We start from the raw sequence: 13,760 nt of genomic DNA on the forward strand, positions 1-13,760 counted from the left end.
CACTCAGTTATTGCCATATTTTTTGACCTTGAGAAGGCATATGACACAACTTGGAGGTATAATATTTTAGCCCAAGCCCACTCCTTAGGCCTTCGAGGCAATCTACCATCCTTCCTTAAGAACTTTTTAACTGACAGGCATTTCCGTGTTCGGGTTAATAATGTGCTCTCCCCGGACTTTGTCCAAGCTGAAGGTGTCCCCCAGGGATGTGTTCTGAGCACAACACTTTTTCTCCTTGCTATTAATGATTTGGCCTCTAGTCTTCCATCAAATATTTGGTCATCACTCTATGTTGATGACTTCGCTATTGCCTGTGCAGGCGCTGACTGTCACCTCCTTACAGTTTCTCTCCAGCATGCAGTCGACCGTGTTTCCAATTGGGCCACCACACATGGGTTTAAATTTTCCAGCACTAAAACCCACCAAATCACTTTCACTAGACGCTCTGTCATCTCTGATCATCCTTTGTACCTCTATGGCTCACGTATCCCTGAACGTGATACAGTCAAGTTTCTGGGCCTCCTCTTTGATCGTAGGTTATCCTGGAAACCTCACATTACCTCTCTGAAGGCAACTTGTCACAGCCGGCTGAACCTTCTTAAAACCCTTGCTCATCTTTCGTGGGGAGCTGATCGTCGAACCCTCCTTCACCTACATTCCACCCTTATTTTATCGAAACTTGATTATGGTGACCAGATCTATTCAGCGGCATCTCCTGCTACTCTCTCTAACCTTAACCCCATTCATCACCAAGGATTACGTTTATGCCTTGGTGCTTTTCGCTCTTCCCCTGTCGAAAGCCTCTATGCAGAAGCGAACGTTCCATCCTTATCCGATCGCCGTGATGCCCATTGCCTGCGCTACTATGTACGCTCTCATGATCTCCGCAATCCTTCCATTTATAGAATGGTCACTGATATTAGTAGACATTCTTTATTTGTTCGCCGCCCCTGCTTACTCCGTCCCTTCTCTCTTCGCCTTCATTCGCTCTTGTCTTCTCTTCAACTACCACCTTTCTATGTACATGTAGCATCTCACTTTTCCCTACCCCCCTGGGAAGTTCCAGCTGTTCGAGTCTGTTCTTTCTCCCTCCCTTGCTCGAAAGCCCAACTGTCTACGGTCGCTTCCCGCTCTCTTTTTCTTGACCACTTTCACTCTCATTCTCATGCCATTGCTGTGTACACAGATGGCTCTAAGTCTTCTGACGGCGTAGGATTCGCAGCAGTGTTTCCGGACAGCGTCGTACAAGGGCATTTACTATCTTCAGCTAGTATTTTTACTGCTGAATTATATGCCATCCTTACAGCACTTATCCGTATTGCATCTATGCCTGTGTCATCATTTGTGGTTGTCTCAGACTCCCTTAGTGCTTTACAGGCTATACAAAAATTTGATACACCTCACCCCTTAGTCCTCCGTATCCAACTTTGGCTACGCCGCATCTTTACTAAGCATAAAGATATTGTTTTTTGTTGGGTCCCTGGTCATGTTGACGTACAGGGCAATGAACAGGCAGACACTGCTGCGCGGTCAGCAGTACATGACCTACCAGTTTCTTATAGAGGTATTCCATGTACGGACTATTTTGCTGTAATATCTTCCCACCTTCACACCCGTTGGCAACAACGTTGGTCTACTATGCTCGGCAACAAACTTCAGTCTATTAAACCGAGTATAGGTTACTGGCCGTCTTCTTATCACCAGTGTCGAGGTTGGGAGACTACTCTCTCCCGTCTTCGCATTGGCCATACTCGTCTTACTCATGGATATCTCATGGAGAGGCGTCTTGCTCCTCTCTGTGAGAATTGCCAAGCTCCATTATCAGTCAGCCACATTCTGTTGGACTGCCCACTTTATCAACGAGCACGCAGAATTTACCTCTGTCGTCGTCTTCGCCCCGCTGCTCTCTCTTTACCTTCCCTTCTCGCTGATGGACCCACCTTTCATCCGGACTCTCTCATTGACTTTTTGACAACGACTGACTTACTTCACAAATTCTGATACTTTCAGCCCTTTCTACTTGTATCTCTTGCTACCCTCTACCCCCGTACTATCCCCTGCCCCGCTGTTTTCTGTAACCTGCTGATCATCCCCCCTCCCTTCTGCCATCCAATTCCCTTGCTTCCTTCCCTACCCTGCAGCGCTGTATAGCCCTTGTGGCTTAGCGCTTCTTTTTGATTATAATAATAATAATAATAATGTAAATGAAGTGATAAGCCTATAGAGGCAGGTGCCAGAAGTCGCCAGAAACTTACCACAGGTCAGCTGTTTTTAATAATCTTACTGGCCTGCTAGTGTACTCGCATATAATCTAGTGATACCAGTGAATAGCAGAATACAGTGTTGTAGTAGCAACTAACCAGTATTATAATGGTACTTAGTGGAGTGGAGTGACTTTCATTAGTTTCTTTTCTTGAAATACGAGACGTTACTGTGAATTTCATATAACCTGTAGTTACCAGCGGTCGCAATATACACAACGAGAAGCAATTATTACTACAGAAAAAGCGTCCTTCCTCCAAAATTTGCACCAGTCAACTACAGTGATAATATAGCATTTATTGTGGTGGAGACGGAAAAAAAAAAAAAAATAGAAAAGCCAGATACAGCGATTGATAAACAAGGAGGTGACCGTTCGTCATTGTAGGAGCTGCCAGATATCACAGGCTCTTCAACACGCAAGTTATACTGTTGTATCAGTCAAATCACATATTACTCGGGTAGATAATTTCCAGTAGATCCTTCATGTGTTAGCTCAAATCACCGACCAGTATGTTTTAAATAAGTGACCCACTGATCAGAGCAGATCGACTGGTCCGGACCCTTGACTGGTCCGAACCCTTGACTGGTCCGAACCCGGGTCTGGTTTCAAACAGTTTCGTTGGACAATAAAGCAGACTGTAAACGGATGGGGTTGTAGGCGCCCTTATAAACACAAACATTAAAAATCAGGAACGTGACGGTAAGCTGTCCAATATACAAAAAGAGTTAGAAACAGAAATACAAATAGCTAGAGCTTCATTTAAGGTTATTAATAAAATATTCAAGAGGTTGCTAGTAGAATTGCAGTAAATCAACCATTCAAATCATTATGAAGCTGTGTGTAGTCTGTGGTCAGTCAAACAAACGGGCTTCCACATGGATAAACTGTCATTTTTGTGGAAATTGGTGTCACGCCCCTTGTGCAGATATCCCAGAACTAGCTACAAGCAGTATTAAAACAGAGAAGTGTTTCTGGGTATGCCCAAATGAGGAAAATCTGTGGACTAAAATCACAAGGGTATTAAAAGAGGACAACATCAAAGCTGCTTTCATAGAAAACCTGGAAGCTTTCTACAACAGATGGGAACATAAAAAGTCTGGGCTGAATGGTACTGCCCTTGATACTGGCCATGTAGTCACAAACTGTAAGGCTGGAGGTGATGTCCTGGGAGACAGTAATAGTAAAGCTGGAGGTGCTGTCCTGGGAGACAGTAATGGTGAAGCTGGAGGTGATGTCCTGGGAGACAGAAATGGTGAAGCTGGAGATACTGTCCTGGGAGACAGTAATGGTGAAGCTGGAGATTTTGTCCAGGTAGTCGGGAATTATACGCAGGAAGGAATACATATAAATGACCTCATAGGGGACAGGAGCCATAGTAGGGAAACAAGTGTAGTCAAAGATAAGATAAAACCAATATTGCAAACTAGAAATTCCGCAGGAAATAGCAAACAAGAGGACTCCAATAGCAATAGTGAGGATAAATTACCAAAAACAACTGGTGGGAGCTCCATTGTTGGTGCTAGGGAGGATAGAAGTAAGACAGGGAAACATGCACCAACAGGGAATACAGTCACAGAAACCCAAGGCAAGCGGAAACCAAGCCTGTGCACATACTATGCACTTGGTATCTGCTGGCATGGGAAATCTGGAAAAACAGATGGGACGTGCAACTATGACCACCCTAGAAAATACCATGCCCATATGACAACAGGAAAATGCAAACTCCCTTCCTGTAAGCTTTTTCACCCTGAAATGTGTACCTCTTCAGTACAGGAAAGACTGTGCTATAACTTAAATTGCCAGGCATACCATCTAAAGGGGACAAAAAGATACAAAACATCCAGGCCATGGGAAAACCTGGGTAGCCACAGCCACTCAAGAGGGAGAGGTTTTTTAGTGCCAGGAAGGAAAAAAAAACTGGCAGGAAATGGCAGAAATCGTACACCAAATCCAGTCATTCCTGGAGTGGAACCACAGTCGATGGCCTCCACTCCAAACCAACAGATACAGATACTAATGCCGGAAAAAAAATCCCCCCCAGTACCAACAATACCACCAGTCCGATAACATTCTTCTTTGCAAATATACAGGGTCTAAAGCCAGCAACAAACAACAAAATACCTTTCATCCGTGGACTGCTTGCAGAGGCAAAGGCAATGTTCGCGGCTTTCACCGAGACCCACATAAAGGATCACTTGGACAATGAAATATGGATCCCAGGTTACAACCTATACAGATGTGACAGAGTGAACAGGCAAAAGGGGGGGGTTGGCCTGTACATTGCAGAGTCACTTGTTTGCACAGAACTGCTTAATGCCTCAAATGACGTAGTGGAAGTTTTAGCAGTAAAGGTCGAGAACCAAAACCTAGTCATTGTGGTAGTCTACAAGCCTCCGGATGCAACATCCCAGCAATTCCAGGAACAGCTGTTAAAAATTGACCACTGTCTGGAAAATCTTCCAGCTCCTGCACCCAACATCTTGCTCCTGGGGGATTTCAACTTAAGGCACCTAAAATGGAGGAATATAGCAAATAATATTGTTGCAGTAATAACACCAGGAGGCAGCTCTGATGAAAACTCACACTCACACGAGCTTTTAAATCTCTGCACAAAATTCAATTTAAACCAGCAAATAATAGAGCCTACTAGACTGGAGAATACACTAGACCTCATATTCACTAACAATGATGATCTGATAAGAAATGTCACCATATCAAAAACAATATACTCAGATCACAACATAATTGAGGTTCAGACATGTATGCGAGGAGCCCCAGACCGACAAAATGAGACTAGTCACGAGGGAGCATTCACCAAATTCAACTTCAATAACAAAAACATAAAGTGGGACCAAGTAAACCAAGTCCTAACCGATATAAGCTGGGAAGATATACTAAGCAACACAGACCCAAACTTATGCCTAGAACAGATTAACTCGGTGGCACTCGATGTATGCACAAGGCTTATTCCTCTAAGAAAAAGGAGGAGTAGATGTAAAATAGAAAGAGACAGGCGCTCCCTTTACAGGCGACGGAAAAGAATAACAGAGCGGCTAAAAGAGGTCAATATATCTGAAATGCGCAGGGAGACACTGGTCAGAGAAATAGCAAGCATCGAACTTAAGCTAAAAGAATCCTTTAGGAGTCAGGAATCGCGGGAAGAACTAAAAGCTATAAATGAAATCGAAAGAAACCCAAAGTATTTCTTCTCCTATGCCAAATCAAAATCGAGAACAACGCCCAGTATTGGGCCCCTACTTAAACAAGATGGGTCCTACACAGATGACAGCAAGGAAATGAGTGAGCTACTCAAGTCCCAATATGACTCAGTTTTTAGCAAGCCGCTAACCAGACTGAGAGTCGAAGATCAAAATGAATTTTTTATGAGAGAGCCACAAAATTTGATTAACACAAGCCTATCCGATGTTATCCTGACGCCAAATGACTTCGAACAGGCGATAAATGACATGCCCATGCACTCTGCCCCAGGGCCAGACTCATGGAACTCTGTGTTCATCAAGAACTGCAAGAAGCCCCTATCACGAGCCTTTTCCATCCTATGGAGAGGGAGCATGGACACGGGGGTCGTCCCTCAGTTACTAAAAACAACAGACATAGCCCCACTCCACAAAGGGGGCAGTAAAGCAACAGCAAAGAACTACAGACCAATAGCACTAACATCCCATATCATAAAAATCTTTGAAAGGGTCCTAAGAAGCAAGATCACCACCCATCTAGAAACCCATCAGTTACACAACCCAGGGCAACATGGGTTTAGAACAGGTCGCTCCTGTCTGTCTCAACTACTGGATCACTACGACAAGGTCCTAAATGCACTAGAAGACAAAAAGAATGCAGATGTAATATATACAGACTTTGCAAAAGCCTTCGACAAGTGTGACCATGGCGTAATAGCGCACAAAATGCGCGCTAAAGGAATAACAGGAAAAGTCGGTCGATGGATCTATAATTTCCTCACTAACAGAACACAGAGAGTAGTCGTCAACAGAGTAAAGTCCGAGGCAGCTACGGTGAAAAGCTCTGTTCCACAAGGCACAGTACTAGCTCCCATCTTGTTCCTCATCCTCATATCCGACATAGACAAGGATGTCAGCCACAGCACCGTGTCTTCCTTTGCAGATGACACCCGAATCTGCATGACAGTGTCTTCCATTGCAGACACTGCAAGGCTCCAGGCGGACATCAACCAAATCTTTCAGTGGGCTGCAGAAAACAATATGAAGTTCAACGATGAGAAATTTCAATTACTCAGATATGGTAAACATGAGGAAATTAAATCTTCATCAGAGTACAAAACAAATTCTGGCCACAAAATAGAGCGAAACACCAACGTCAAAGACCTGGGAGTGATCATGTCGGAGGATCTCACCTTCAAGGACCATAACATTGTATCAATCGCATCTGCTAGAAAAATGACAGGATGGATAATGAGAACCTTCAAAACTAGGGAGGCCAAGCCCATGATGACACTCTTCAGGTCACTTGTTCTATCTAGGCTGGAATATTGCTGCACTCTAACAGCACCTTTCAAGGCAGGTGAAATTGCCGACCTAGAAAATGTACAGAGAACTTTCACAGCGCGCATAACGGAGATAAAACACCTCAATTACTGGGAGCGCTTGAGGTTTCTAAACCTGTATTCCCTGGAATGCAGGAGGGAGAGATACATGATTATATACACCTGGAAAATCCTAGAGGGACTAGTACCGAACTTGCACACGAAAATCACTCACTACGAAAGCAAAAGACTTGGCAGACGATGCACCATCCCCCCCAATGAAAAGCAGGGGTGTCACTAGCACGTTAAGAGACCATACAATAAGTGTCAGGGGCCCGAGACTGTTCAACTGCCTCCCAGCACACATAAGGGGGATTACCAACAGACCCCTGGCAGTCTTCAAGCTGGCACTGGACAAGCACCTAAAGTCAGTTCCTGATCAGCCGGGCTGTGGCTCGTACGTTGGTTTGCGTGCAGCCAGCAGCAACAGCCTGGTTGATCAGGCGCTGATCCACCAGGAGGCCTGGTCACAGACCGGGCCGCGGGGGCATTGACCCCCGAAACTCTCTCCAGGTAAACTCCAGATGCAAGCACACTGGCTGGCTTGTAAACACTGGCACTCATGTGGACGCGTCCCGGACGAATTGCGTGTGGCGGGTTTTTTAACGAGTGGCGAGGCAAATTTTTTGCGTTAAAATGTATCGAATACCAGATTTAGCGTATACTGATGCCATCGAATGCCGGGGGTCCACTGTATATACGTTTGGGCTGCTATCAGTAAGAACGTATATACATGTATATGTTTGGACCGTTTACGGGTTAATTAATGAAATGCTAAACTTGTGTGTCTGCCTTCATCCACTAATTGCCAGCTGGTCTGTAACCAGTAAAACTATTTAACTGGTCTGAGATGACACGGAAGCTATTAAAAGTTTGCCTCATATGAGTTAGAGGTCATTTTTTTTTTTTTCTTGTCCTTACAGGGTTCTCCAACAAAGGATACCTCCCTAACAGATGACTCCATCTCTAAGGATAAGAAAAAGAAGAAGAAGGGTCTTCGCACTCCTAGTTTCCTTAAGAAGAAAAAGGATAAGAAGAAGGAAAAGGAAGCTGCCCATCAGTAGCGCCCCTTACCTACTCTCCTTCACCGACTCCTGTCTCTGGTAGACCAATGCTGGTGAGTATGATACAAAAACTTTATTGGCAGAAACATTCTTTGCCCATTTCTCCAGCTTTTATTTAACTTCATTATCTGTTATAACATCTTTTTATCACTTTCAGTTTTTCTGACATCTTCAAGATGAGTAAAATTTTAAGAACTACTATTTACTTAGGAGTCATAATTAACACGTGTTTTTTAATGCAAAGCAGTAAATAAATTATGTCAGGTTATCAGATGAAGCCTAATTGTTGCATGTTATTTGCCCCATAGGCATGTTGCAAGTTTTGCCTATAAAATCTTCATTCATGCATTGTGGATCATAATACTAGTTAAAATTTACCATATCCTTATAACTGTTGCTACTATATTGCTGTGTAATGTATCAATTGGTAAAAATAAGACACACTACAGGAAAAGGGTTACTAACCCATTGCTCCCGGCATTTTAGTTGACTTTTGCAACATGCATGGCTTATGGAGGAAATTTTCTTATTCCACTTTTCGCATGGATGTCAGAGCAGAGGAAAATAATAAGAACGGGCACTATTAAGAAAAAAAGAAAAAAAAAGTGTGTGTGTACATAAACGTGTATACACACGCATCTGACCTAATTGTAAGTAAAAGTAGCAAGATATACCCATTATCTTGTGTGTGTATGAGACAGAAGAAACACACCAGTACTCCTACCATCATGTAAAACAAATGCAGGTTTGTGTCTTACACTCATTTGGTAGGACAGTAGTACCTCCCTGGGTTGTTGCTGTCTATCAGCTTACTACTATAGAAAAATTTTGAGCTGGAACTGGTGTCTTATCAGGACCCTGATTGCTGCACTGTTAAGACTTTGATGTTGTAACTTAAATAAAATGGTCCTGGCCCCTAAAGGCTGCTCACACTGCTGTCTAGGGGCTATAAAATTACACTGAAAAACACAGTAACTTTTGGGCCGGCATGTACTCGTATATTTAAACAATATTAACTATTATTAGGAAGGAAGGACAAAAACTCGTGTATATAAAAATATATTTATATTATTAGTAACTTCAAGGTAGTAGGTTGGTAGACAGCAACCACCCAGGGAGGTACTACCATCCTGGCAAGTAAGTGTAAAATGGAAGCCTGTAATTGTTTTACACGATGGTAGGATTGCTGGTGTCTTTTTTTTTTTCTGTCTCATACACATGCAAGATTTCAGGTATGTCTTGCTACTTCTACTTACACTTAGGTCACACTACACATACATGTACAAGCATATATATACATACCCCTCTGAGTTTTCTTCTATTTTCTTTCTAGTTCTTGTATTTGTCTATTTCCTCTTATCTCCATGGGGAAGTGGAACAGAATTCTTCCTCCGTAAGCCGTGCGTGTCGTAAGAGGCGACTAAAATGCCGGGAGCAAGGGGCTAGTAACCCCTTCTCCTGTATATATTACTAAATTTAAAAGGCAAAACTTTAGTTTTTCCTTTTGGGCCACCCCACCTCAGTGGGATATGGCTGGTGTGTTGAAAGAAAGAAGACACATGCAAGATTTCAGGTACGTCTTGCTACTTCTATTTACACTTAGGTCACACTGCATATACATGTACAAGCATATACTATATACATACCCCTCTGGGTTTTCTTCTATTTTCTTTCTAGTTCGTGTTCTTGTTTATTTCCTCTTCCATGGGGAAGTGGAACAGAATTCTTCCTCCGTAAGCCATGCGTGTTGTTAGAGGCTACCAAAATGCTTGGAGCAAGGGGCTAGTAACCCCTTCTCCTGTATAAATTACTAAATTTAAAAAGAGGAACTTTCGTTTTTCTTTTTGGGCCACCCCGCCTTGGTGGGATGCGGCCAGTTTGTTGAAAAAAAAAAATAATAGTAATTTACATACAACTTACAATCTACTCCAAAAAAACACCACACTCCAGTTCACATTAGCTCACTAGCACACTGCTACTAATGAGTTAAGCAAAATAAATCAGGGAGGCTCCATAACATACACATCCCCGTCTTCACTTCTGCCTGATAGACTAATTACCATCAGGCAAAACACCATAGAGTACTCTCGTATAAACAGGCCTCTGCATACTAGGGCCTTACAAATAAACATGAGAACACTTCAACACAAACACCTATAATGTACACTAAAAAACTTGCCAAAATTACCTACTCAAACTACCGCCCAAACATAATGACTTTACCCCCGTCACCACCCGTCTCTTACTGAACTAAACACACTTCCCATCTGCTCCTGTCCTGGCCACTGCCTGACTGACAGGAATAAAACACGTTCGCTTTCAGGGAATAATACACGTCTGCTTTCAGTATACTACACGGAAAATGACATGTATGGAGCGTTATTTATATAAAAAAATATCTGTAGCACACTGTGTAATATGCGCTCACTACTAGTGTAATGCTGCTCCTTAACCCTTTGAGGGTCGAGACCCCCGATCCTTAATCCTTTGACTGTCCCAAGCCCCTTTCTGAAACTGTCATTCTGTTGCAAAATTTTTGAAAAAAAAAAAAAAAATTTCTTGTGAAATGATCGAGAATCTTTTCCCGACGGTAATGACACCAAAAGTACGAAATTTGGTTGAAAACTCGCGAAATTACACTCCCACGAAGTTAGCGTCAAGGCGACATATATGCATCGGTGATTTTGACGACTTTGAGCCCTGGTTTTGGCCAATTCCATTGTTTCAGTTGACCAAACTCATAGCTATTTCTCTAGAACTCCATTTTTTCTATCAATTGAGTACAAGAAACCACCCATTTACCGATTTGAACTACCCAGTAAAGTGGTCAGAAATTGGCAATTTGGCCAATTTCATGCAAATTAAAATAGATACTAATTTCAAAATAGGGTCCAGATTAAACAATGTAGACATTCTTAGCAGTAAAATAACATATCCTCTGTTCATTAGTCATGTCTCTAGGCCCTTCTTATATTACTATTGCTTTCTATTTTGATTTTTTATTCATACAAAAAATACAAAATTTACTGTTATGCAGACTACTGCATTACTGTAAAAATGGTATAAATAATATCAGTACACTAGTGAAAGAATATTAGACTCCCCAGTTGACGTGTATTGGACATGTGGTGTGATTTGCTTACTCTTGAATATTGGTAAAAATTTAACATTTCCACTACATTGAGCTCAATTTCAAGGTCGTTTTCCTCGTGAAACTAACCAAAATCATCTCTATTTCTGCCAGATGTTTACCATTTTATCACATGAGACCATGAAAATGAGAATACAATGATAAATACTATACAAAAATACACCTCAAATTCGGCGTTTTAATCCAAAAAAAAAAGGATGTTTTTTTCTCATGCACTGTGTGCTGCAGGAATTTTTTGTGGTGCACACTGACCACACAGACACATTCTCTCCTGCTTGATTTGAAGCTGCTAGAATTATTGAGTATATAAACGTCCAAAACACTGGCTTGTATGATGTAATTTTTTTTTCTTTTTTTTTTTAACAAGTCGGCTGTCTCCCACCGAGCCAGGGTGACCCAAAAAGAAAGAAAATCCTCAAAAAGAAAATACTTTAATCATCATTCAACACTTTCACCTCACTCACACAGTCACTGTTTTTGCAGAGGTGCTCAGAACACAACAGTTTAGAAGCATATACGTATAAAGATACACAGTATATCCCTCCAAACTGCTAATATCCCGAATCCCTCCACAAATGAGTTTTACGTAATGGGTGTTAACGTAATCACTCTTAACGTAATGAGTTTCATTGTAATGAGTTTTGACGTAATGCATTACAAACTATAAGAATAAATCATTGATCGATCGATCTGTATTCATGCACTCTACGGATTCTGAGGAAGAATAAATATATATATACAAGGTGAAATTAACAGCAAAGGCATCTGAATGCGCACTCAGATCGCTACTGTCAAATTCTCAGAATACGGAGAGAACGTGAATACGAAAAAAAAAATTTCTGAAAAACTAATCAGTTAACCCTTTGAGGGTCCGTCCCATTGATCTACGGCTTTACGTTCAGGGTCCAAACCGTAGATCTACGTCATGAGCTCAGCTCACTCTGATAAACTGTGAGTGGTACATTTGGGCCTAGATATGACAGAATACATCTATGTGGTATGTGTGCACCACATAAAACAGATCCTGCAGCACGCTGTGTATAATGAGAGAAAAAACTGAAATCATGATTTTTTGATTAAAACAGCAACTTTGCAGTGTTTTTTCGTATGTTTTTTATAGTTCTATTTGCGATTTCTTGGTCTCATTTGATAGAATGGAAGACATATTACAGAAATAGAGATGATTTTGATTGGTTTTAGCACTGGAAATGGCTTGAAACTGAGCTCAAAGTAGCAGAAATGTTAAATTTTTGCCGATATTCAAGAGTAAACAAACGACCTCACACGTCTAATACACGCCAGCTGGTGGGTCTAATATGCATTCACAAATATGGTGATGATATTTATACAATTATTACAGTATTGCATAACAGTAACTCTTCTATTTTTTGGTGTGAATAAAAATTCATTATGTGAATAAAAAATCAAAATGGAATTTATTTGTAAAGCCTCAAAACGTAACTAATGAACAGAGGAAATGTTAGTTTAGTTCCAGGAATACCTACATTGTTTATTCTGGATCCTATTTTGAAATTGGAATATTTTGAACTTTGTGTTAAATTGACCAAATTAACAATTTCAGATCACTTTAATTTGTAGTTGAAACAGTTGACTTGGCGATTTCTTGTGCTCAATCGATAGAATAGAAGTAATACTAGTGAAATAGCTAAGAATTTGGTTGACTGGAATTATGTAATTGGCCTAAAATGGGAGTCAAAGTCAACAAAATCGCCGATTCGTAAATATCGCTGACACGTCAAAATTCGCGAGAGCATAATTTCGCCAATTTTCCATAAAATTTCGTACTTTTTGTTTTATTACCCTCACAAAAAGATTCTCTACCATTTCATAAGAAAAAATAAAAATTTTTTTTTTTTAAATTCTTGGACACTGGGGCACCACTTCAGATTTGGACCTTGGACCCTGAAGGGGTTAATAACAAACAGTTGACAATTTACTTCATCTCGGACATCTAGTTATACAGACTATGTACATTTAAACCCAATTCTGCGAGGGTGAGGTTTACATATGCAGAATGGTTATCATCTCTGGGAGGATCGAATTCCTCTGCAATGGCTAACACATGCCTTGACTGAGGGAGATCTGAACGAGTATCTACAAAAGATACTTGTGGGTTTCTCATTACTTGTCGAGTACGCAGGGAGTAACGACATTCAGGTTGATTATCTGACTGAGTATTTGAGGTAGAGGGTACGGAGTCAAGAGGATTTTCAGCATCTGTTACATTAGTCTGGGTAGCAATATCATCAACATAGCATACTAATTTCATATGATCTAAATGGGATTCTTTGTACTTACCAGTACTAATTTCTCTAACCTTATACTTATAGCCAGAGATATGTTCTACAACTCGGTAAGGGCCAACAAACTTTTGATCGAGCTTAGGCATTTCGGATGTTTTGTTGAAATTTATCAGCATTACTCTTGAACCTGCTTTTACTTTTGATGGCTTAGCATGGCTATTAGTTACTCTAGTAAATTCTGCTGTTGATTTATGAAGTGTTTCATGGATTCTTCTAAAAACACTTTGAGCCATGCTTGTACGAGTTGCTACGAAATCATCAGGGTTGTAATTAGGTTTCGGAGTGGAATATAACAACTCATAGGGTAAACGCTTGTCTACACCATACAATGCATAATGTGGAGTATCACCTATGGAAGCATTGTAAGCAGAATTTATGG

At 41.2% G+C, this 13,760-nt stretch overlaps 1 protein-coding gene across 1 annotated transcript in view; it reads left to right on the forward strand.

Moving 5' to 3' along the window:
- Positions 1–13,760, forward strand: part of LOC128687399 (uncharacterized) — a 116,929-nt gene that overhangs the window by 78,873 nt on the left and 24,296 nt on the right. Inside the window, exon 12 of the mRNA XM_070100941.1 lies at positions 7,766–7,959. Within this exon, the coding sequence (XP_069957042.1) occupies positions 7,766–7,906 (141 nt within the window). The 3' untranslated portion in view covers positions 7,907–7,959. The remainder of the gene's footprint in view (positions 1–7,765; positions 7,960–13,760) is intronic.

This window comes from Cherax quadricarinatus, chromosome 1, assembly GCF_038502225.1.
Source record: "Cherax quadricarinatus isolate ZL_2023a chromosome 1, ASM3850222v1, whole genome shotgun sequence".
NCBI lineage: Eukaryota > Metazoa > Arthropoda > Malacostraca > Decapoda > Parastacidae > Cherax > Cherax quadricarinatus.